General features: G+C 42.6%; 1 protein-coding gene across 1 annotated transcript in view; it reads right to left on the bottom strand.

The window, feature by feature from the left end:
* ANO2 (anoctamin 2) overlaps positions 1-26529 on the bottom strand; it is a 169675-nt gene that overhangs the window by 102930 nt on the left and 40216 nt on the right. Inside the window, exons 4-10 of the mRNA XM_069952744.1 lie at positions 13652-13750; positions 11607-11761; positions 10876-10930; positions 10429-10480; positions 8690-8745; positions 7598-7639; positions 1927-1991 (exon numbers count right to left, since the gene is read on the bottom strand). Of these exons, the coding sequence (XP_069808845.1) occupies positions 1927-1991; positions 7598-7639; positions 8690-8745; positions 10429-10480; positions 10876-10930; positions 11607-11761; positions 13652-13750 (524 nt within the window). The remainder of the gene's footprint in view (positions 1-1926; positions 1992-7597; positions 7640-8689; positions 8746-10428; positions 10481-10875; positions 10931-11606; positions 11762-13651; positions 13751-26529) is intronic.

Here is a 26529-nt window from a genome sequence, read left to right as displayed (position 1 = left end):
CCGCCCACATTATAATCCGCCACTGATTGTACCATGTACCGGAGACCCCCGCGCCCGGACAGCTTCTGTAATTAGATGCTGGGAGCGGGGGAGACTGTATTCATAAGCGCCGCGGTGTAATGAATCAGCCACGCGGTGCTGTTACTACAGCGCGGCGCTTATGAATACAGTCTCCCCCGCTCCCAGCATCTATTTACAGATGCTGTCCGGGCTCGGGGGGCTCCAGTACATGCATTCCATGTCCGTGATCTGTCAGGATCACGGAACGTGGGAATGCAGCCTTAGTCCCCCGGCTGATGTGTGGCTGCCGGAGGTGTCCCATCCTGTCTCTGGCAGCGCGTCAGAGAGCTCCCTGTGCACTGGAAGTCACAGCCACAGGCGCACGGGGAGCTCTCTGATGCGCGCGCTGCCGGGGACAGGACGGGACACCCCAGGCAGCCGCACATCAGCCGGGACCAGACCAGAGAGGCTCGACGGGGGAACGGAGGGCAGGTGAGTTGTGCGCTGTTTTTTGTTTTTGTTTTATCTGCTGTGCAGGGGGGGGGGGGGAGAGGGGGACCATCTATAAGGTAGGGGGGGGGGGAAGGGGGCCATCTATAAGGGAGGGGGGAAAGAGGGGGACGATCTATAAGGGAGGGGGGAAAGAGGGGGACGATCTATAAGGGGGGGGGAGAGGGGGACCATCTATAAGGGAGAGGGAAGAGGGGGACCATCTATAAGGGGGGGGGAGAGGGGGACCATCTATAAGGGAGAGGGAAGAGGGGGACCATCTATAAGGGGGGGGGGGAGAGGGGGACCATCTATAAGGGAGAGGGAAGAGGGGGACCATCTATAAGGGGGGGGGAGAGGGGGACCATATATAAGGGAGAGGGAAGAGGGGGACCATCTATAAGGGGGGGGGGAGAGGGGGACCATCTATAAGGGAGAGGGGGAAGAGGGGGACCATCTATAAGGGAGGGGGGGAAGAGGGGGACCATCTATAAGGGAGGGGGGGGAAGAGGGGGACCATCTATAAGGGAGGGGAAAGAGGGGGACCATCTATAAGGGAGGGGGAGAGGGGGACCATCTGTAAGGGAGGGGGAGAGGGGGACCATCTATAAGGGGGGGGGGGAGAGGGGGACCATCTATAAGGGAGGGGGAGAGGGGGACCATCTATAAGGGGGGGGGGAGAGGGGGCCATCTATAAGGGGGGGGAGAGGGGGACCATCTATAAGGGGGGGGGGAGAGGGGGACCATCTGTAAGGGAGGGGGAGAGGGGGACCATCTATAAGGGGGGGGGGAGAGGGGGACCATCTATAAGGGAGGGGGAGAGGGGGACCATCTATAAGGGAGGGGGAGAGGGGGACCATCTATAAGGGGGGGGGAGAGGGGGACCATCTATAAGGGAGGGGGAGAGGGGGACCATCTATAAGGGGGGGGGAGAGGGGGACCATCTATAAGGGAGAGGGGACCATCTATAAGGGGGGGAAGAGGGGGTCCATCTATAAGGGGGGAAGAGGGGGACCATCTCCTAAAAGATCAGCACCCTCCTCTCCTGACATCCTCTGTGCTGCTGGGACTTCTCCTATAGGATTATCACCCTCCTCTCCTGACATCCTCTGTGCTGCTGGGACCTCTCCTATAGGATTAGCACCCTCCTCTCCTGACATCCTCTGTGCAGCAAGGGACCAAACATTATGTTTATTGGGGACAGCAGTTGGGGGGGGGGGGGCAGTAGTGGATTATAATGTGGGCGGATTGACCGGGGGGGGGGGGGGGGGGCCTCATCCTATAGTTCGCCTCGGGCAGCAGAGAGGCTAGAATCACCCCTGTGAACAACCTATGGTTGTAGAAAAATTTAAAAACTAATAATAACCACAATGATAAAAACAATAATAAATAATAAAATTTACTAATAAAAAATAATAATTTTTAGCATGACATTACCTTATTAAGTCAATAGGCTGATATTTGTAAAACGCTCCATATCTTGCCCATTCTCGATGTAATAGCTGAAATAAACATGAAAAAATTTAAAAAACAGACATTATTTTACAATAATTATTTATGTTCTTTCATCAAATAATTAGATTTCTACATCAAATGTGGTATTATAGATATCCCTGGTCTTCGGGGTCAATACACCAATGACTTTAGTCTTCAAGAGTCGCTGCCTATTGGCCACTCCAATTTTAGGGTCATAGAGGTCACGAGAGCTAAACCTTCCTCGATTTGGGAACCTGAATAAGACATATGGGCAGGAATTACCTTGATATTGAGACATAGCTGCCCCACCCCTACCCCGGTGGTGTGAGTGGTCAATAGCTCGACCCAATTCCATTTCCGCAATGCCAGACACTCCTATGAGAAAAAGTTTTACTTAAAAACAGCAGCCATGCTTTTCTTCCATCCAACAATTCCTTGAAGCCTTGTAATTTGATACAGTTCTTAAAGTTAAAGGGGTTATCCAGCGCTACAAAACCATGGCCACTTTCTTCCAGAGACAGCCCCACTCTTGTCTCCAGCTTGGGCAGGGTTTTGCTGCTCAGTTCCATTAAAGTGAATGGAACTGGAGACAAGAGTCGTGTTGTCTCTGAAAGAAAGTGGCCATGTTTTTGTAGCACTGGATAACCCCTTTAAGGCCCTATTACATGGAACGATAATCAGCTGAATTGGGAGAATTCAGCTGTTTATCGCTCCGTGTAATAGAGACAACGATCATCGGCTAATAGTTGGTTTCGGTTTGGACCTAAAATCGCTGGGCGCCGACCATGCATCGCTACATGTAAAAGAGATGTTTGGCCAGCCAGCCTTCTCTCCTGTGCTCTGCAGCTTCCCGGTCCTAGTGGCTGCAGTGTCTGAGCGGTCTGTCAGCTGACAGGCCGCCCAGCCAATCAGAGGCCGCGGCGGTCCCAGCCTGTGATTGGCTGAGCATTCTGTCAGCTGACAGGCCGCTCAGACGCTGCTGCCACCAGGACCGGGAAGCTTCAGAGCACAGGAGAGAAGATCAGGAGCGGGAAGAGGTAAAGTATCCAGTGTTTGGGCAAGGGCTGCATGGAGATCACTAACGATGTCCATGCTGCCCTTACTGCCCGATTATCATGCCGTCTAATAGGTCAGTAAACGGGTGCTGATCTAGTAGATCGGAGCTTGTTTACTAAAATAATTGGACCGTAGTCCCATGGCTACTTTCTTGTTAAAACAGCGCCACATCTGCCTTCAGGTTATGTGTGGTATTACAACTCAATCCCATTTACTTCTGATCTGATCCTTCACCATCAAGACCCATCTAAGGTGATTTACAAACCATCCATCCCTCATCATGGTGGAGCCATGCAGAACGTATGAACAATTTAGGTAAATGAACGGCCCCTGCTGCCGTCCTTTCCAATCTGATTAGTGTATTTCAGGAAATTAAACTCTGGAACCATTACCCAGATAGGAAACAGATGAAGAGTGGAGGAGTCGGGTAGCAGGTTCTCAGTCATGTGTGAACAATCAGCACTGTATTTTTGGAAAGACGCTTTTATGTTTTTTTTTTTAACACTTAACACTTCATAAAAGAACCAAATGGGTTGGATAAAAAAGAGCCAAAAATTTCCTGCATCTTATAGGAAAAATATTTGCATCCAGTTAATATTAGAGAGACATACACTCTCTCTCTGCTATCTGCCAAGAGAGCCTGATTATTTTAGTAAGACTCTCTGTATATCTTTATCATCACCAAGAATACCACTGAATAACCCCCATTGACTTATAATGGGGCCCGACGGGTTTCACCAAGATTTCTGATGAAGTACATTTCATCTACGAAATCTTCAAACATTCATTAAACCTTTAAAGTCAGAACTTTTTTGGCCATCATGATAGAAACTAAATTTTTCATCTAATATTAATCTAGTGACTTGATTCAATCCTTGACTCTGCCTCATATTTTGGCCTTAAAGGGCTTATCCAGCTAAAATATTTTTCTTTCAAATCAACTGGTTTTATAAAGTTATATAAATTCGTAATTTACTTCTTTTTAAAAATATTAAGTTTTACTGTACTTTTCAGCTGCTGCATGTTCTACAGAAAGTGGTGTATTCTTTCCAGTGTGACACAGTGCTCTCTGCTGCCACCTCTGTCCATGTCAGGAAATGCCCAGAGCAGTAGCAAATTTCCATAGAAAACCTCTTCTGCTCTGGACAGTTCCTGACATGGACAGAGGTGGCAGCAAAGAGCACTATTTCAGGCTGGAAAGAATACAACACCTGCAGGGCAAGACTTGATATTTTTAAATAGTAGTAAATTACAAATCTTTATAACTTTCTGAAACCATTTAATTTGAAAGAAACATTTTCACTGGATGACCCTTTTCATTTTTGCATTTTTTCTTCTTTTTTTTCCGTCTCACAAGAGCCATATTGCTTTTATTTCTTCCAATTGCAGGGTGTCATTTCTTACACCACAATCACTAGTTTTTATTAGTGTAGATTGGAGATTTTTTTTTTTCCCCAGATAGATAATGTAACAAAAAATCCTCAATCCTGGCACTTTTTTCCTCTTTTTCTTCAGCGTACAGGAATATTATTGTTATATCCCAATAGATCGGACAATTGCTCACGCTAATGTGATTTTTTATTTTTTAGTGATTTAATTGTAAAATGAGAAAAGGGGGTGATTAAAACTTTTATTGGGGAGGAGCTATGTCATTTTTTCCCCTACATGTTTACATATTTTTTTTAGTCCTCTAGGGGACTACAACATTCAATCATTATTGCTAACATTGGTCAGTGCTATCTGTGATCTTCTCGTACAGTCTGCCTGAGACAGACTCTGTGAGAAGATCGCTGAGTTAACTGCACGCAAGTATTGTGTGATTGCTGCCAGGGGCGGTCTTGGCATTTCTGGGGCCCCAAGCGAAGTTATGTCTGGGCCCCCCCCCCCCTCGACACGCGTTCCAAAACAATAGACCGCTGTGTGTTGCCCCCAGTAGTATATACCCCTTGTGCGCTACCGCCAGTAATATATACTCCTTGTGTGCTGCCCCCAATAGTATATACCCCTTGTGTCCTTCCCCCAGTAGTATATACCCCTTGTTTGCTTCCCCCAGTAGTATATAGATCCCTGTGTGTTCCCACAGTTATATATAGCCCCCCGTGTGCTCCCCCAGAAGTATATAGACCTCCTGTGTGCTGCCCCAGTTGTATAAAGACCCCCTGTGTGCTGCCCCCAGTTGTATATACCCCCTGTGTGCTCCCCCACTAGTATATAGGCCCCCTGTGTGCTCCCTCAGGGGTATTTACCCCCCCTGTGTGCTCCCCCACTTGGATATAGACCTCCTGTGTGCTCCCCCACTTGGATATAGACCCCTGTGTGCTCCTCCAGTAGTATATAAACCCCCTGTGTGGTTCCCCCAGTAGTATATAGACCCCCTGTGTGCCCAACCAGTATTATATAGACCCCTTGTGTGCTGCCCCAGTAGTATACATACCCCTGTGTGCTCCCCCAGTTATATATAGACCACCTCTGTGCCTCACAAGTAGTATATAGACCCCCTGTATGTTCCCCCAGTAGTATATAGACCCCCTGTGTGCCCCACCAGTAGTATATAGACCCCTGTGTGCTCCCCCACTTGGATATAGACCTCCTGTGTGCTCTCCAAGTTGTATATAGACCCCATTCTGCTGCCCCAAGTAGTATATAGACCCCCTGTGTGCTGCCCCCTGTAGTATATAGACCCCTCTGTGAAGCCCCAGTAGTCTATAGCCCCCCTGTGTGCTCTCCCTGTTATATAGCCCCCATATGTGCTCCCCCCATTTATATAGACCCCCAATGTGCGTTCCCCTAGTTAAACAGACCCCTGTGTGCTCCGCCTCCTATATAGTATATAACACAATAAAACAAACACTTATACTCACCTGGGTCCGGGCGTCTCCTCTCCTCTTCACTCTTGTGGCCGCAGGAAGGGTTTTCCCTGCGATAACAAGAGGCCGCACTCCCCTTGTCCTGGCGCTGATGCTCCAGTGATGTCACTGGAGCGCCGGCACCACAAGGACAAAGCTGCCACTTGTGTCCACAGGGAAAACCCTTCCTGCGGCCACAAGAGTGACTGACAGGAAGGGAGCCAATGTCTCCCGCCATGTCAGTGCTGCTGCATGTAACTATGAGCGCTCATTACGAGTGCTCATAGTTACAGTTCAGAATGGCAGCAGCGAGCGGGGCAGCGACCCTGTCCAGCGGTCTTGAGCACAAGAGCGGGCTTGGGGGCCCCCCTGGATGTTGGGGGCCCCAAGCGATCGCTTGGGGTGCTTGGTGCCAAAGACCGCCACTGATTGCTGCGGCCCATCATTAAAGGTGAGAACCTGGCTACTGATAGCAGCCGATCGTCACTCTCTATAAAGCAAGCTCCTGAGCTTGCTTTATAGAGCCTCTATGCATTGTGATGTAACAGGAAATGATGATACAAGTACTCCTTCTCATGCCATGCAGATACGTCATTTGAAAAAAAAAAAATATCCAGTCTTCCAGTACCTTTCAGCTGCTTTATGTTCTGCAGGAAATGGTGTAGAATATTGCAGTCTGACACTGTGCTCTCTGCTGCCACCTCTGTCCAAGTCAGGAACTGTCCAGAATAGGAGAGATTTTCTATGGGAATTTGCTACTGCTCTGGACAGTTCCTGAAATGGACAGAGGTGGCAGCAGAGAGCACTGTGTCAGACTGGAAAGAAAGCACCACTTCCTGTGGAACATAAAGCAGCTGATAAGTACTGGAAGACAATATTTTTACAAAGCTTATTCAGTCCTAGTCTGTAAAGCAAATCTATAAGAAAATACTGCAGAAAATAGGATAGGGGGAACCCTGTTGTTTCCCTGTCTATGTTCCAATACTCGCAACCGAGTGGGACTTAAGGGGTTATTTATCAGGGTGGTGTGGTGCTCTCCCCATCATGGAGGCACCCCGTTGGCAACAGGCTAGAGATATCTGGCTATCCCGTGTTTTGAGACTCGTAACTGAGGCTCCACGGACTCTTGTTTTGCATATTTAAATTTTTGGGGGCATCAGTGGAGACTCTTGATTGAGTACTTCATTGGAATTTTTTTCGCTGTTCTCCTTGAGTTCAGTGATTACTGTGTTTTGTTGGTAGAAAATAGGATAGGTCAGCATAATGTGATGTAGCGGCCATGGTTTGTATACCACTGTCAGCATAGCATCCCCTAGTGCCAGTGCTCCCACAGAGGCTCAGGGCCCATATTCTAGAGCATAGTATATAAATGCCTTATTGAGTGAACGAGTTAAATGTCTCTTATTTACTCTGCATTGTAGAAATTCCAGAATCTAGAAGTTCAGCTATTCTAGAAACCTGCTGTCAGGAATGCCGTCTCATCCGCCATACTGAGGAATTCAGAGGCCAAAAATATTATCCTAATTATTCTTCAAAGGAAATGTTTAGGAGTAATTCACTCCAGACTTCATATTGTGGTTGATATTGTTATTGCTGAGTCTGGATCAGATGCCGGTAGAGTGAAATATATGAAGAAATTAAGTCAAACCCCAAAGTGGGAGGAGTTAATAAAGGCAGGAGGGGCTTATTTAAAGTGGTAGGGTAACAGATATGAAAATGAAACATCTTACCATCCTCTCATTCATTTCGCCCTTGTTGTGATCATAGTCCCCCTGGAAAGATAGCAAATCAGCAGATTGTTATAATTATCTATCTATCTTCTATCTATCTATCTATCTATCTATCTATTATCTATCTATCTATCTATTTATCTATCTATCTCCTATCTATCTATCATCTATCTATCTACCTATCTATCTATCTATCTATCTTCTATCTATCTATCTATCTATCTATCTATCTATCTTCTATCTATCTATCTATCTATCTATCTATCTATTATCTATCTATCTATCTATCTATCTATCTCCTATCTATCTATCTCCTATCTATCTATCTATCTATCTATCTATCTATCTATCTATCTATCTCCTATCTATCTATCTATCTATCTATCTATCTTCTATCTATCTATCTATCTATCTATCTATCTATCTATCTATCATCTATCTATCTATCTATCTATCTATCTCCTATCTATCTATCTATCTATCTATCTATCATCTATCTATTATCTATCTATCTATCTATCTATCTATCTATCATCTATCTATCTATCTATCTATCTATCTATCTATCATCTATCTATCTATCTATCTATCTATCTATCTATCTCCTATCTATCTATCTCCTATCTATCTATCTCCTATCTATCTATCTATCTATCTATCTCCTATCTATCTATCTATCTATCTATCTATCTATCTATCTATCTATCTCCCATCTCCTATCTATCATCTATCTATCTATCTATTATCTATCTATCTATTATCTATCTATCTATCTACTATCTATCTATCTATCTATCTATCTATCTCCTATCTATCTATCTATCTACTATCTATCTATCTCCTATCTATCTATTATCTATCTATCTATCTATCTATCTATCTATCTATCTATTTATCTACTATCTATCTATCTATCTATCTATCTATCTATCTATCTCCTATCTATCTATCTATCTATCTATTATAGACACTGAGACATTAGAAGCCCCCTAGTGGCTGCCACCAAGTTCCCGTCCCAGCTGCAGCTGATCTTTTTCACCTTTTTATTAAACGTATTATGTCAACGATTTGGCACAAATGAGAACGACTTACATCATGGAGAGGATACGCTGAGTCATAGACATGGTTTGCTATCAATGTGGTAATACCTTTAAAACGAAAACAGATTATTACTGACACGCAATACATGACATGGCGGTACAATAGAGGAGAATGCAAGAGAAGCATAATGTCTTTGTAGTGGGATGATATCAGACTATTATTAGTGTATATAGACATAACATATTCAAATGGAAGAAAAATGTAGACTATTTTATATATTACAGAGTATGGCTACATAAAGTATTCATTTGCTGATGATCTCATCAGATCTACAGGTTATTGGAATCAGTTCATCCATGTGCACTTAAAGGGGTACTCCAGCTAAAAAAAAAAATCCTTTCATATCAACTGGTGTCAGAAAGTTATATACATTTATATTTTACTTCTATTTAAAATTTTCTAGTCTTCCAGTACTTTTCAGCTGCTTATATATTTTTTTTAGTCCTCTAGGACTATAACATGCAATTGGTATTGTTAACATTGGTCAATGCTTTCTGTGATCTCATAGAGTCTGCCTGAGACAGACTCTATGAGAAGAATGCATACAGCTGCTGTATGTCCTGCAGGAAGTGGTGTATTCTTTCCAGGATGACACAGTGCTCTCTGCTGCCACCTCGGTCCATGTCCAGTGGAAGCATATCCAAATAGAAAACATTTCCTGCTATTGACAGTTCCTGACATGGACAGAGGTGGCAGCAGAGGGCACTGTGTCAGACTGTGTCAAAGAATATACCACTTCCTGCAGGACATACATCAGCTGATAAGTACTGGAAGACTGGAGGCTTGCAAACAGAAGTAATTTACAGATCTGTATAACTCTGATACCAGTTATTTAAAAAAAAAATCACTGAGGTTCCCCTTTTAAGGCATAAAAGCACAATAAAAAAATAAAATAAAAAAAGCTGGCTTCATAGAATGGCATCAAATGACACGAAACCTCACAGGTAGTCCTGGACTAGATTTCCCTATATTGAGCCAGCACAGTAACAGTTCACTATTAGCATGTGCAAAGCCAGTAATAATAGAGCTGAACACATGAGCAGAAATGATGGAAAGATTGTGTATAGTAAATTCACCTGCGTGTAGAATAATGTGTCAGCAAAAAAGAAAAAAAAAAACTCTATTATTGGTCCAAATGCTATAATATACTGGAAAAAGTAATATCGGGATCATAAAACTCTAGACAAAAACATTCAAAAATGTGTCCGTAGAGAAGAGGAAAGGGACTTTAGAAATATTTCCTCCTGCCTTAGAATTAACTGGTTGAAGGGATATATATATATATATATATATATATATATATATATATATATATATATATATATATATATATATATATACTGTATATAGAGAGAGAGTCCAATATCCAGTTGACCCTATCAAAGATATTACCATCACAAACAGCTGACTGGCAGTGTCGGACCACCTAAGATCAAATATTAGTGGTCTTTTCTGAGGATATGTCATCAATATTTTTGGAGGGCTGGGACACCCCTTTAAGCAAATAAGAATTCTACGCTCTCATTTTAAATAGAGAGAAGCATAAAGAAAGCAAATCGCAAGCGGTCCTATATTTGGCTGGGGATTAATGGTGTCAAAATGGTCCAACCAAGCTAATGACTTTTGCTGTTGTCAATTTTTGGGAAATAAAATATAAATAATAAAAAATATATAATTTTGTACAAAACACATATCAAATATATATAAAAATAATAAGAAAATATACATACCCATACTGTATTTGGCCTTTGTACAAGATGTTCTCTTAAGAATTTCATATACCTAGAAAAAAAGAATAGTTTTACTTAATAGGAGATAGATAGATAGATAGATAGATAGATAGATAGATAGATAGATAGGCAACTGTACATCACTACTCTAAACCATCTGCAACCTAGCTAGAACTAGCAAAAGAAACCAGATGGGTGTGGTGGAACCTGTCAATCACCTGTGTGATTGATTGCTGGGATAAGACAAAGTTTGGACGGGTAGAAAACATGCACATTAAATCATGGCAAAAAGTGCAATCTTGAACATACTTTATAGGTAGAGAACCACACTGGGATAGCCAAAAGATACCAATAATAGGTGCAAAAACTAAATAGTGGAAAAAAGTCCTGGACCACGATTTTCTTGGGTAGAAAAGTTGAAATACTTAGAATATCAGCCATACTTACTATTCGACTGCGGGTTGCATTGTCAAAAAATGTGTCCTTGTCTTTGATGTTGTACCTAAAATATTAACATAACTTTATTACCTTCAATAACACCTCACATCCAATAAAGTACAAATTCTACAAATAATTGTATCTGTCTGACTCCATTGAATGGAGGACTGGGACTCTTTTCAATCAAGTCACTTATTACTGGTCAATTTTTAAATGGAATTCAACTATGTCAGATCCAACTCATGTGCTAAGATGGTTCCAATAGTCAATTCTGGTCAATTTTTAATTGAAATCCTCCCCCCCAAAAAAGAACATGTCTACCCCCTCCATTGAACTTATACTTGATGAGGTTAAACCAGTATTTTAATGGGTTGGGGGGGGAGGGTTATGGATTTTTAGGTCCCATGGCTCTTTGATATCCATGGCCCAATTTTAGCTAGGGAAAGGGGGGGGGGAGTTAAGGGTTAACAAACAACGTAAAGTTGAAAGTCCCAAAAAATTGGTGATAACTAATATTCTTGTTGGATATAAAAAAAAATCCCCTCCCAGCCCGAGACCTGTGAATTGATGGTGGATTTTTATAGTTATCACAGTCATATGGCGGTTCCATGCGAGGTATGTTCTTTATCCGACTGACACAACTGTTTAATCATATTTCCCATATTCTTTTAGTTACGTTAATTTGATCCATCCCCCGATCATCCCGGTAGAAGTCACAGGACGAGGCTCCGTCTACTCACAGATGCATCTTATCTCTGGAGAAGGGATAAGACAAAGGTTTCATCTTCGTGTTGTCGCTAATTTGTGGCACATTGGGTTGTAAAGGCTTCGTACATTTGTTCCATACACTGTTGAGCTTCCCCATGATACCTCTTTCTGTTTTAACTTCATACATCTAAAAAAAGCAGGGAACATACAAAAGTAATGTACGTTGCATGTAGTAGTGCCATACAAAGAAATACATAGGTTATATACGTTATCCATTAAAAGAAGTGATCCTGCCATTATATCTCCTACTGTCTCTTACTTGGTAATATGTAATCGGTGGATTAGATAGATAGAAGGGTGTATGAGTGTAGGATGAACAGAAGAATGGAGGAATAAAATAAGTCTCTACACCCCTGTTTACTTGCAGCTTTGAATAATATTTTTTATTGGTTGCCCTGAGGAAGGTGTTAGTCCTAGGCCGAAACATGTTGTATGTATTTGTCTGAATAAAAAAGTGGCTACACCCCTGTTCACGTGCAGCTTTGAATAGTATTCTTTATTGGTTGCCCTGAGGAAGGCATTAGTCCTACACGGAAACGTGTTGTATGTACAGTGTTTGTCTAGGAAGTGGCTACACCCCTGTTTACTTGCGACTTTGAATAATATTCTATATTGGTTTCCCTGAGGAAGGCATTACTTTCATGTCAAAATGCATTGTATGTATTTGTCTAAATATAAAAGGTGGCTACACCCCTGTTTACGTACAACTTTATATAATATTCTTTATTGGTTGCCCTGAGGAAGGCGTTACCCCTACGTCGAAACACGTTTTATGTATTTGTCTAAATAAAAGAAGTGGCTACACCAATGTTTACTTGCAGCTTTGAATAATATTCTTTATTGGATGCCCTGAAGAAGGCATTAGTCTTATGCCGAAATGCGTTGTATGTATTTGTCTAAATAAAAGAAGTGGCTATACCCCTGTTTACTTGCAGCTTTGAATAATATTCTTTATTGGCTGCCCTGAGAAAGGTCGCTAGTTTCACGTCAAAATGCATTGTATGTGTTTGTCTAAATAAAAGAGGGCTACACCCCTGTTTACTTGCAACTTTATATAATATTCTTTATTGGTTGCCTGAGGAAGGTGTTAGTCCTACGTCGAAACAGAAGAGGCTATACCAATGTTTACTTGCAGCTTTGAATAATATTCTTTATTGGTTGCCCTGAGGAAGGCATTAGTCTTATGCCGAAACCCTTGTATGTATTTGTCTAAATAAAAGAAATGGCTATACCCCTGTTTACTTGCAGCTTTGAGAAATATTCTTTATTGGTTGCCCTGAATAAGGTGTTATTCCTACACCAAAACTTGTTGTATGTATTTGTCTAAGTAAAATGTTGAGCACCCTGCGTTATTTTTGTTATCATAATTATATGTTTTTTGAGTAGTGCCTTGTCTCGCGTCTCATATACTGTATAAGTAAAAGAGGGGGCTATACCCGTTTACTTGCAGCTTTAAATAATATTCTTTATTAGTTGCCCTGAGGGAGACACTAGTTTCACGTCAAAACGCTTTGTATGTATTTGTCTTAATAAAAGAGGTGGCTACATCCCTGTTTACTTGCAACTTTATATAATATTCTTTATTGGTTTCCCTGAGGAAGGCGTTAGACCTATGTCGAAACGCGTTGTATTTGTCTGAATAAAAGAAGTGGCTACACCCCTGTTTACTTGCAGCTTTGAATAATATTCTTTATTGGTTGCCCTAAACGATTGGTGGGTAGGGAGTGGGTAGGAGCCAATGGGCAAGCTTGGGTCCCCAATATAACTGGGTCCCTGATCTGGAGGGAGCAATACTTTCAGTGTGTACTAGTTTACTAGTTGAGCAGTATGGTGATGCTGGTTGTATATCCCTTTCTACTAGCAAGTACTTACTACATATAGGTATGACCCCCATCAATGTAATGTTGGGTCCAACTTGCCCTAGTTCACGTATCTTTAATGTTCACACCATTGTGCTGCACTGTCTGATTCATCGCAATGGGCCACTATGACCTTTCCCTGATTCCATCTCTCTTACCTTTTTTGTGGGAACCTTTATTTTAAGGAATTCTGCTTCACGACTTAGAACTTGCCATGGGGCGTGGATCCTTACAAAGTTCAGACCCTGGTTCTTAGCCTAAAATAGTGAAAAGCAATAGTAAGAGGTTAGACCACCAAAAAACTAAGAAAAATAGGCGGCACTACAAGTGGATATTCTTATGTGTTACCAATGGCGGATAGCTGCCGGATTTGGCCACATAGGGGGTGCTAACTAAAGATGAGCGGAACATTCGGACTTTCGGTCCGAAAGCCGCTCACTCCAGAGCGATGCCTGCGATCCCGGGATCTTCCAGGGAATTCAAGATACATTCCCTGGAAATCCAGAGAATGTATCTTGAATTCCCTGGAAGATCCTGCCCGCAGATTCCCGGGATAGCAACTATGCACCCGGGATCGCAGGCATCGCATAGTAATTGAGCGAAGATGCACCTTGCATTCCTCACAGACTCTTTGGAAAATGAAAGGTGGAATCTGATTGGTTGCTAGGGGCAACTGAGTCAGTTTCACTTTAAACCATGTTTGATAAATCTCACCCATAGTGCGGACATAAACTTGAGCGGACGCTACGTGAACGTAGTGGTGACAGCCTGTTTCACGCTCTAAGACGCTTCTTCGGTCCGTAGAAGTGCCTTACAGCGTGAAACAGGCTGTCACCACTCCGTTCACGTAGCGTCTGCTCAAGTTTATGTCCGCACTATGTCTGTTTTATAAGAAGAATAAACAAAAGTTTTAGAAAACTTTGCAGGTGAGTGCAACTTCTATTCTCTATGTTTTTTGGAGTAAGAGGTTAGAAATTGAAGGTTCCATGTCCACCTTGGACATAACTCCTCCCACGTACAGTACTATTCACAGGGACCCTTAGGGGACAAAAACAAAAAAAAAACCTTGACTCTAACTCTTCTAAGACATAAACATATCTGACACCGTCAAGAGGTGATAATAAGAGTCCAATGCAGCACTTTCTCCCCTGAGATTAATTTAAATAATGTTTGTCCTGCACTTTTCTATGGAGAAGACCTCCGATCTAGTTCCAATAACAAGTTCCCTTGGATAAACACGCAGAAACCTCAAGGGGATTCATATATATAGATAATGGTGACACTTCTCAAGGAGCCTTCGAGAATTTCCCAGCTTGGTCTAGCGTATTGGAGTGACTAAGCTTAATCTTGTTTGTGGAAACCTGTGGAGTCTTTATCGGTCCTCCCTGATGTGACTACATGACCATGTGGTGAAACTACTGTCACAGAAAAGATTAGATACACTGAACGTAAATGGAGGAAACAAATTTTACACTATCGTAAATCAATTTTTTCTTACTAAATTGTAATTTTTTATTTATTTTTATTTAATTTTTTTACTCAATATACCCCACTTACCTCTGGGTTGACCTCTTTGACAGTAGTCCTTGTTACTGTATGCACCTCCCATGGTGTTCTACACCATCCGTGTAGAGTGCCATGGACAGCACATATATATATACACCTTATCAGCTGCTTAGCCTCTACTGTTTTTTAGTGTACAAATACTCAGGGCAGCACTAATGTTCTTTGTACCGGTGGTCACCACTGATGAAGATACTGTCCTTTTTTTTTTGTTTTGTTTTTTTTTTGGTGGTGGTGGATTGATTCACTCATAACTACTGAATATACTAAAAACAACACAGTCAACAACAAGAAAAGGTCTGTGGGAAAAAAAAAACATACCAAGAGAGTATAACATTATTTCATTACGTGCTAATGTCATATGCATCTAGACCGAATCAAAAATACCACAAAAATTACACCCAATGCCAAATCAGTGTGACCTCAGAATCAAATCCTACTTTAGAAATATTTGTCCCGACGTGTTTCCCCTTATAGAAATGCAAGGGTTCATCAGGGGTAAAAATTGGTGTAACAAAAATTTTGCTCAATGGGCATTAGACTTCCATATCAGAAAGTATGACAGTAGATAATGAGAAGAAACAGTCATATAGATAGTCAAGTCGATACTATGTAAATCACTTGCTCAGTATTTCATACCAGTTTAAGTGGTAGAGAGGGTTTTTTTGCTCATCTGTGTAGGAAAACCTAATAGTGAGTGAATGCAGTGACGGCTGAGTATAGCACTTCGTCAGTGGATAGGTGTTAATTTTTAATCATGGTGTAACCTGACACCAAGAGAAGGTGATAATAAGGCTTCAATCTGGCAACTAACATGCAGAAGCCTCAAGGGTATTAGTATTCTAGAGGTAACAGGTCTTAAGGAAACTTCGAGAGATTCTCAGCTTGGTCTAGCATATGACAGAATGACTAAGTTAAAGGGGTTGGCCACTTTATAGTAAAATAGTTCAGTGTATAGTATAATAATAATATTTATTTGTATAGCGCTAACAGATTCCGCAGTGCTATAAGTAAGTGTACTCACTGTATATACTGACAGCAGCTCCCTGTGTACCTCACAGAGCTAAAATCCGACTCCACTCTTCCAGACTGTGCTGCCCCGCTCTGTGGTGAGTCTGTCCATAAGATGGCCGACATGGAGGAGCATGTGATCATGCCCCACCCCCAGTGGCCACCATAGGCATATACAGGCTCAGTGGTGGAGACTGGGGGGCGGGGCATGGTCACATGCTCCTCCATGTCGGCCATCTTATGGACAAACTCACCACAGAGCAGGACAGCACAGCACAGAGGAGAGCCTGATATTAGCTCTATGAGGTACACAGGGAGCTGCTGTCAGTATATACAGTGAGTACACTTACTAATACTGTATACTGAACTATATTACTATAAAGTGGCCAACCTCTTAAAAAGATAAATTGTGAAAACTGAAGATGAGCGGATCTCCCGAGATTTGTTTCTGGTCTGATTTAGTGAATCTGACTGTCAGATTTTTTTCAGATCTGGATTGTTCTGTAACTGCCAGCGCAGGGACGCCTGTCAATGATAAGTGTCCCTGCTATTGTATCGCACACTGGGCCAGGGGACTGTGCAATACTCCATTAGCACTCAGAAGGTCAGGTTGCACTCAATGCCACTGCAGGTCTATGGGGGGTTAACCCCCTGCCATGACCTGCCCCATCTAGGTGCCTATTTATGGTGGGAGCCATACATGGTTGCAGTGTGTTATGTAACATTATGGCAATCATTTTCCTATGGGATTCCTTCCTCAGCTCTGATACATTACATCATTTCCTAGCTACCCCGGAGCCAGAAGTTATGGAAGATTGCTTACAGTCCTGAGCTAATTAAGAGAACGTGTGCTGAAACTCTGCAGATCCGTAGAAAAAGCAATAAGTGCATAAGAGCCATGCTAGATATTAGGAGTAGAGTTCTTGTGCCGCAATAGTTGAACAATGTGCTCAAGCTTTCAATTTCCCTGCAGCGCCACCACTGGTGAAATTGAACATTACATTTTGCCCATTACAATTGATGGTCTAGCCATGTAATGCATGGGCAAGCCAGGTTCCCTAGGGTCTCAGATGCTTTTTGTAGTCAATTTCTATTGTGACTAATAGATGTGAATCCAGAATTGGTAAACTTTTTTTTTCACTAAGTAAAATTTCGTGAAATTTACTCGGAATAGACCTTCAGATTCACAATGGACAGCTCCAACTCTCCAAGCCATATGATTAGATAAGAAAAATTTGGCTACCCGCAGCCACCCCTAGAGGGAGCTAATTGTATGTGAATTTTATATAGTTTGCACAAAGTGTATTAATCTGCACAGTGGTGGCTGCAGGCACTTATTACGACTACATTGGTAATAGCCCTTTTTCTCACCTCACCATTGTGCAAACATATGGCGGTGACTCTGTATAACATAGTAATACGAAGGTAATACTGTAATACTGTACATACTTATTGACTGCCCTTATAATGTCAAATAAAAGGGTATATTTAAACCCAATAGTGAGCACTTAGAGGGTGTTCTCAGGCTCGAATAGAGGGGGGCTTATATTTTTTGTAAATTTTTTATAACTGAGAAAATGGTGCCGTGATGGACGTGTACATAGGTCATACAAGAGTTGAATACTGCTACATGCATTGGGCCTTAACGCAAATGCACTACCAGTACATAGCTTTTGTGATTTTTACATGGATAGGGTGGGGATCCCGGTGCCACGGTCCTTTTTTCCCCCACGTACGGCGCCGGTCTGTTACCGGGCATCAGCCCGAGGGTGTAGCACTGAAGGCGGGCCCCCAGTGTGCCGATCGGCCCTCCCCTCTGTGGTGCAGCTCCATTAATTCTAATTCAGCCGCGTCACCAGGGGCGGATTAACTTCACCATAGGCCCCGAACTGTTCACCAAGCCTGGGCCCCCCACCCCACTCTAACTATGGCGGCACTAGCGTGGTGTTCATAGTACGGGATAAATAATGCCATGCTACCTGGATTTGTGCAAAATTGCGGTAAAAAAGCAACAATTTTTGCAAATCTTGGCTGAACTGTAGCCTGGAGACAATACATAACTGAAAGTATAAGTCTTTTTGACTGGCCAGGGCCCTGGCCTACTGCTCGAAACGGACCTATTATAATCCACTTCTGAGCATCACAGAAAGGAGGAGATTTCATCACACTGGGGGCCGGCAGGCCCGCCTCCAGTGCTTCACCCCTGGCCTGTGGTCAGTAAGGCTCCGCCACGGAATGCCGCCAGCCTCCCTGTCATAATGACAGTCTATGGCAGTCCTGCACACCTCCTCTCTCTGCGCTGTCAGGGAGCCTGGCGGCATTCTGCGGCAGAGAATTCCGCCGCAGACTTCCGCCACTTTTGCTCTGTGTACACGTAGCCTAATAGACCTGCTCCTGCATCCCTGCCCTGGCGACGGTCTAGCCATGTAAAAATTACAAAAGTGATGTAATGGTGGTACACTTGCTTTAAGAAGATTACCCCGATATCTTAGTGCTAGACCACCAACAATAATTCCTTACTGGGAATTTTTTTTTTCTCTAATATAAAGCGGTCTATTTCCACACATAAAACTTTTGGCGTTTTCTATCCTGTTATTTAAAGCCTCACCTTACCCAATTCTAGTTCTGCAAATCTTGAGTATTTATATTGGGAGGGCGAGAGCCGGTGTGCGCAGATTCAGGGGGATCAAATCAATCGTAAAAAAAAGGCAATATATTTTTATGGATTCTGGAGCCTTTCGAGCCACCATTCCTCTTCCAGTACTATTTGACCATTATTTTTGAGTCACATAAAATTCATTCTGACAATAAAACAAAGTCTTCTCGGTAGACCGGTATTACCGATGCTCCACATTAAGGCTGGGTTCACACTACGTATATTTCAGTCAGTATTGCAACCAAAACCAGGAGTGGATTAAAAACACAGAAAGGATCTGTTCACACAATGTTGAAATTGAGTGGATGGCTGCCATATAACAGTAAGTAACGGCCATTCTTTCAATATAACAGCCGTTGTTCTAAAATAACAGCAAATATTTGCCATTAAATGGCGGCCATCCACTCAATTTCAACATTGTGTGAACAGAGCCTTTCTGTGTTTTTAATCCTCTCCTGGTTTTGGTTGCAATACTGACTGAAATATACTGACTGAAATATACATATAATGACTGCAAATGTGTGAGTCCGGGGGGAGCTGGGGGGGGGGCTGCCTGGGTGATTGCTGATCGTCCGGGCAGTCCATAGGATATAGTGGCAGTCTGCTGCCGCCGCTCCTCTTCCACTGTGCGCCGGCAGCAGATCGTTTCTATATAAGTCGTTTGTCTTTTAACATGTTGAAAGACAAATGACTTCAACAATCAACCGACATGAACGATGTCGGCTGATCGTTGCCTCCTAATCCACGGGACGATCATCGGCCGTAACGGCCGAGTACGGCCGATTATCGTTCCGCAGAATAGGACCTTTATACTGACAGCCAGACCGATTGTGAGTGGCGGGTACTGACAGAAAAATAATTAGGTGTATGGTGGACTTTGAGGAAATGTCCTTCCTGCTTCGGAATATTCAGCATTTGAATACCGCTGGCTGAAGAAGTTGAATGCAGCCCTAGGTCGTCCGGGATAACATGGATACAGCGTATGGTCTATGTCTATGTAGTAGTATTTTGTAGTACCAGATGTGATCACTTGCTGTACGGTGACGTCTATGGGCACAGCGCAGAAAACAAGCAGAACTTCTCACATTTCACTCCTTGCCAGTGTTTACCAGGTCTATTTCCAGCCAATTCAGTACTAATGAAATTAACTATAAATAGGCCGCTATCAAATTCCAAATACAAAGATGCCAATGAACCAGCGAAATACAACATGAGTATTATAATCTGCTGTATTATAACCTGAGCCCAATGCTTGATGTTTGTCTAAGAGCTGGGGGAGTCATCACTGGGTCATATGACCACAATTTTCTTACTTCCAAAAAGCTGACCTATTTTTCTAATCCCGGACGAGCCCCAATGCTAAATCTGTAACAGGACCAATGCCCACCACGTACTATTTATTATACTGAATAGTTGCCCCTAGCAACCAATCAGATTCCACTTTTCATTTTCCAAAGAGTCTGTGAGGAATGAAAGGTGGAATCTGATTGGTTGCTAGGGGCAACTGAGCCAGTTTCACTTTACACTATGTTGGATAAATCTTCCCCAATGTCTTTACATCTTGTAAAACTCTAATCATTGGTGACAGCTACTATAGTGGCCATAGTCACCTAGATTTCCATAGACTGTAAGTACGTGAATCAAGATTGCTACATGGTAGAGCCTACCCTTACTTTTACTTTATACCAGGGCATACTTGCCAACATTTTAAAGGCCAGGTTAGGAAATTTAAGCCCCACTTTAAGGACTGTCAGAACTAGAGATGATCAAACAGGGACAAAGTTCAGGTTCGTACAAACCGTTCGTACGAACCATCCGCATTTGACTCCCGCTGCCTTCTCGTTCCGTGGTGAAGGTGGACACAGCCCGAGTACCACCTGGAAAACAGGGATACAGTCTAGGTAATAGGCTGTTTTCCTGTTTTCCAGGTGGTACTCGGGCTGTCTCCACTTTCCCCACGGAACGAGAAGGCAGCGGGAGTCAAATGCGGATGGTTCGGGTTCGTACGAACCTGAACTTCGGCCCTGTTCGATCATCTCTAGTCCAAACACCCTCCCCCCTTCTTCCCAAAACACCCAAGGAAGACCATTGATGCTCTCTTTTGGACAGAGTTTTGAGTCCCAATTCCTGATATTGTTCACACTAAAATCAGGACTGTTAGCAAGTATTCCAGGTGTGGACTGTTCATAGAGAATAGAGAACTAGGCATAGGCCCACAGTCTTCTATCTATACCATATATCTTTATGGGGGAGTGAGGTTTCCATGTTTTCTTTAGTGAGCTCCGACTCCCTGATCTCTGTCTTAGCGCTAAATCACCAGCAGGGGAAGCTCACCGCATACAGATGTATACAATGTATGTTGAGTTCAGACATGAGTCGACACTAGTTGTGCCTGTGGGATTAGAGGCTCTGAGTTCCAACCCTTGATAAAGATACAGGGTGCAGTGACTAAATGCATTGGTGTCAACTGGCCCAAAAACCCTAATTACCAGGGGCCCAGACATCCTTAAGTCCCGAACATGCAAATTTACTTGGGACTAATGTATGTGGGGGCTTCTTTATGCTCCCCTGATAAATTATGTTGGGGGAGAGAAGGATTGGATAGGTAGGTTGTTATCTGCCCTGTGCAGTTGCATTCTGAACTCTTGGCCAAGCGGGATGTTCATGTTCTTGTAAATGAGGGGATCAGGAGAGATGATTGTTGGCCAAACAGACATTCAAGTGTATAGGGGGATTGGGAAAGATCGCTGTTGGCTTGATGTATTTGGAGGGATCGGGAGAGATAGAGGTTGTCCAAATGAATGTGTATGTACAGTATATGAGGGTATTGGAAGAGATGACTGTTGGACGGATGTTTATGTATATGATGAGATCAGGACGGATGACTGTTGGCTGAATGAACGTTCATGTATATGAAGAGATTGGGAAAAATACCTGTAGGCCAAATTGACATTCATGTATATGAGGCGATAGATGCAGATAACTGTTGGCTGAATAAACATTCATGTGCACAGGGGGTTCGGGAGAGAAGGCTTTTGGCCGAATGAATGTTAATGTGTATAGAGGGATCGCAAGAGATGGCTGTTGGCCGAACTAAAGTTCATATATTTGGCACCTGTAGGCCGAATGGACATTCATGTATATGAGGCAGTTGAGACAGATAGCTGTTGTCTCAATGAACATTCGTGTGCACAGGGGGTTTGGGAGAGAGGGCTTTTGGCCGCATGAACGTTAATGTGTATAGAGGGATCGGAAGAGATGGCTGTTGGCCGAACTAAGGTTCATATATTTGGCGGCATCGGGAGAGATAGTTGTCCAAATGAATGTTCACGTATATGGGGGTATTGGAAGACATGACTGTTGGCCGAACGAAGGTTCATGTAAATGAGGGAATCAGGAGAGACGATTGTTGGCCAAACAGACATCCAAGTGTATAGGGGGATTGGGAAAGATAGCTGTTGGCTTGATGTATTTGGAGGGATCAGGCCAGATGGCTGTTGGCCAAAGTAACGATCATATATTTGGCGGCATCAGGAGAGACAACTGTCCCAATGAATGTTCACGTATATGGGGGTATTGGAAGAGATGACTGTTGGTCAAACAAACGTTCTTGTAAATGAGGGGATCAGGAGAGATGATTGTTGGCCAAACAGACATTCAAGTGTATAGGGGGATTGGGAAAGATGGCTGTTGGCTTGTTGTATTTGGAGGGATCGGGAGAGATAGAGGTTGTCCAAATGAATGTGTATGTACAGTATATGGGGGTATTGAAAGAGATGACTGTTGGACGGATGTTTATGTATATGATGAGATCAGGACGGATGACTGTTGGCTGAATGAACGTTCATGTATATGAAGGGATTGGGAAAAATACCTGTAGGCCAAATTGACATTCATGTATATGAGGCGATTGATGCAGATAACTGTTGGCTGAATAAACATTCATATGCACAGGGGGTTCGGGAGAGAAGGCTTTTGGCCGAATGAATGTTAATGTGTATAGAGGGATCGGGAGAGATGGCTGTTGGCCGAACTAAAGTTCATATATTTAGCAGCATCAGGAGAGGTAGTTGTCCAAATGAATGTTCATGTATATGGGGGTATTGGAAGAGATGACTGTTCGATGGATATATGATAGAATCGGTAGAGAGAGCTGTTGGCCAAATGAACGTTTATGTATATGAGGTGATTGGGACAGATGGCTGTTGGCCAAATAAATGTTAATGTGTATAGAGGGATCAGGAGAGATGGCTGTTGGCCAAATTAATGTTCATATATTTGGCGGCATCGGGAGAGATAGTTGTCCAAATGAATGTTCAGGTATATGCGAGTATTCGAAGAGATAACTGTTGGCCAAAGGGATTGGGAAAAATACCTGTAGGCCGAATGGACATTCATGTATATGAGGCAGTTGAGACAGATAGCTGTTGTCTCAATGAACATTCGTGTGCACAGGGGGTTTGGGAGAGAAGGCTTTTGGCCGAATGAACGTTAATGTGTATAGAGGAATCGGAAGAGATGGCTGTTGGCCGAACTAAGGTTCATAAATTTGGCGGCATCGGGAGAGATAGTTGTCCAAATGAATGTTCACGTATATGGGGGTATTGGAAGAGATGACTGTTGGCCGAACGAAGGTTCATGTAAATGAGGGAATCAGGAGAGACGATTGTTGGCCAAACGAACATTTATGTGTATAGGGAGATTGGGAGAGATGGCTGTTGGCCGTTCATGTATTTGGAGGGATTGGGAGAGATAGATGCTGTCCACATTAATGTTCATGTATATGGGGGTATCGGAAGAGATGACTGTTGGATGGATGTTTTTGTATATGATGGGATCGGGAGAGATAGCTGTTGGCCAAATTACAGTGATCACATGTGTATGGCCATGTTTAGGTCAGTCCTGGTCGACACTATTGTTAAGATATCTTTTTGCCATTAACATGAACAGCGCTGCTGAAAGTCCTGTCCGGAAACAGAAGCGTTTGGAACTATTGTAGTGAATGGAATTTTGGGAAAACAACTATCTGTATATTCCAGCTCCTCGGTGCTAATAGACATATCTAGGAATAACAATGAGCTCACCACAACTTTGTTCTCATTCCACACAATGATATATAAATGAAACTTTCCCTTAGGAAATGTCCAGACTGGAAAAACCTGGAGTTGACGTCAAGAAGCCTCAGAATTCCCAAGCAATTAAAAGCGTTTGCTTGAAGTCCTGTTATGGGTATATGTCTCGTCAGCAGAGTATATACAGCCGTGTTACAGCCAAACCCCAGGGTAACCACATGGCTCTAAAGGCTACTGACAGCAGCTCAGGCATTGCCTACCACAAGCCGCCACATTCTATGTCATAACAGATCTAGACAGAGGAGTAATGTCATCCTCATGAGCCCCTCACCTAGTATATACCATATATAATTCCATTCTTACATGGTAGAAATCACTTTTCAGCTTGTGTTGCAAACAATGAAGGCAGGGTCACCTTTCTTTAAAATCAACTGGTCCCAGAAAGTGCCAAAGATTTGCAATTTACTTCTATTAAAAAAACAACTCAAGTAACTAACAGAGCATGCTCACTACACTTTCTTCAGGAAATCAATAAGATTTCTTATATTTACAGTGGTGCCTTGGATTACGAGCATAATCCTTTCTGGGTCCGTGCTTGTAATCCAAATCCACTCTTAAAGCAAAGCAAATTTTGCCTTAAGAAATCACTAAAATTCAGACAATTGGTTCCACACCCCAAAAATAATGATTTTTTTCATTCTGAATAACATGTAAAACAAATGAAACAAACAGTTAGGGCCCTATTCCACCGGACGATTATCGTTCAGATTATCGTTAAATCGTTCGAATCTAAACGATAATCGTTCGGTTGAAATGCAGTTAACGATTAACGACCGAACGAGAAATCGTTGATCGCTTTATAAGACCTGGACCTATTTTTATCGTTGCTCGTTCGCAAAACGTTCGCAAATCGTTCGCATTGAATAAGACATCGTTCGGTCGTTCGCAATAGATACGAACGCAATAGAGAAGAAATACGGAAGAAGAAACGATCGCAATTACGATCATAAGTAACGATTATCGTTCCATGGAAATGAGTGAACGTTTTCAGGTCTTTCGCAATAGCGGTCGTTTGAGATCGTTAATCGTTAACGATTATGCTAACGATAATCGTCCGGTGGAATAGGGCCCTTAGAAACAGCCAAATTATAAGTTACTGTACTGTATAACAATCAGCATGTGGAGTATAATGTATAGTAAGGGCATAAACCTGAAGAAACAGCAGCAATGTGTATAGCTGAGTGTGAGTGGAGGCACATTATAGTAGCAGCAGTGTGTACAGCTGACTGTGAGTGCAGGCAGATTATAACAGCAGTATGTATAGCTGAGTGTAAGTGCAGGCACATTATAGCAGCAGTGTGTATAGCTGAGTGTGAGTGCAGGCACATTAAAGCAGCAGTGTGTGTATAGCTGAGTGTAAGTGCAGGCACATAGCAGGAATGTAGTGGGTGGGAAACACAAGGGCTGACAGAGACTGCAGGGAGCATGAAGGAATGAGTAGGGCAGATGTGGGCACATGCAGCACTCTCTGTTGAGGGGGGTTATAACTATGAAGATATTACCTCCACAGTCCTGTCCCCTGATGCAAGCCCCAGCCTGAAGTGAATCTGCTATGATTTGGAAGGTGGAGGAGACTTCCTGGGTCAGAGTCGAGGAGTACAGAGCTGTAGACCAAGCTATGCAGACCATACCCTTCTCCCACTCCCCCTCCCACCCAGTCTTAAACAAGTTACAATTTTTTAAAAACTGTCAGCTCTTTTTGCAAAACACTCCTAAACCAAGTTACTCTTAAACCAATGTACCACTGTACTTTTATCCAACAGAGCATGCTCACTATACTCACCCTTAGAAACCATTAGTGAATTTTCTTCCCTATTGGCATGTGTAACATTGAAATCTGATATACTCATGCGTTCCATACAGGTGAAAGGATCCCCAGTGCGATTATCTGACCACCACTCCATTCAGATGAGGGGAACAGGTTGTAGCTTGGGTTGTATTTTTTTCCTTTTTTTTTAAATTAGGGGTTAAAATAAAATAATTTAAAAAAAAAACTAATTTTTTTTCCCCCAGTTTTGTTTAAAAATTTGCTTTGCATGTATTGTTTTCTATTCAGATGTCATGATACCAGTTTTCATTATTTTTTATTGTTTATTTATATGATCAAACTTTTTTTTCCAAACATTTTAAGGTCCCCTACTGTACTTGACTACATGATCACTTTAATTCTCCATTGCGTTATATTGTGCTATAACAATAATCGCGGCAAACACCAGGACTTCTACTAGCCCTCTGGCTGCCCTGCCTGGCATCCTACAACTACAACCCAGGAGAGTGTATTACAGCAGGAGACCCCCTAGATGCCTGAATCACTATTGACCATGGCATCTGGGGGGGTTAAATAGCCGGGATAAGGGTTATCTTTAATCCCAGCCACTGTAAGCAGATTTTAATTGTATAACACAGTCAGAACTTTCTATATATGGAAAGTATATATATATATATATATATATATATATATATATATATATATGTTAAATGACTGCAAGCAGAGATCTTGAAGACCATGAGGAGTTGGAGGCATGGATAAGCTTTATTGGCTGTAACCATGATATCTCTTTAACACTTGGATCTTGTTCCTCAGAAGCAGACAATTCTTCTCTTACAATGGACTTAGACCCTTCTGAAACATTTAAGGGCACAATGAAAATTCCCATGATGACATAGAGCTGGC

This window comes from Dendropsophus ebraccatus, chromosome 1 (genome assembly GCF_027789765.1).
Source record: "Dendropsophus ebraccatus isolate aDenEbr1 chromosome 1, aDenEbr1.pat, whole genome shotgun sequence".
Taxonomy (NCBI): domain Eukaryota; kingdom Metazoa; phylum Chordata; class Amphibia; order Anura; family Hylidae; genus Dendropsophus; species Dendropsophus ebraccatus.
Note: the sequence above shows the minus strand (reverse complement) of the source record. Positions and strands in the feature narration are given on the sequence as shown.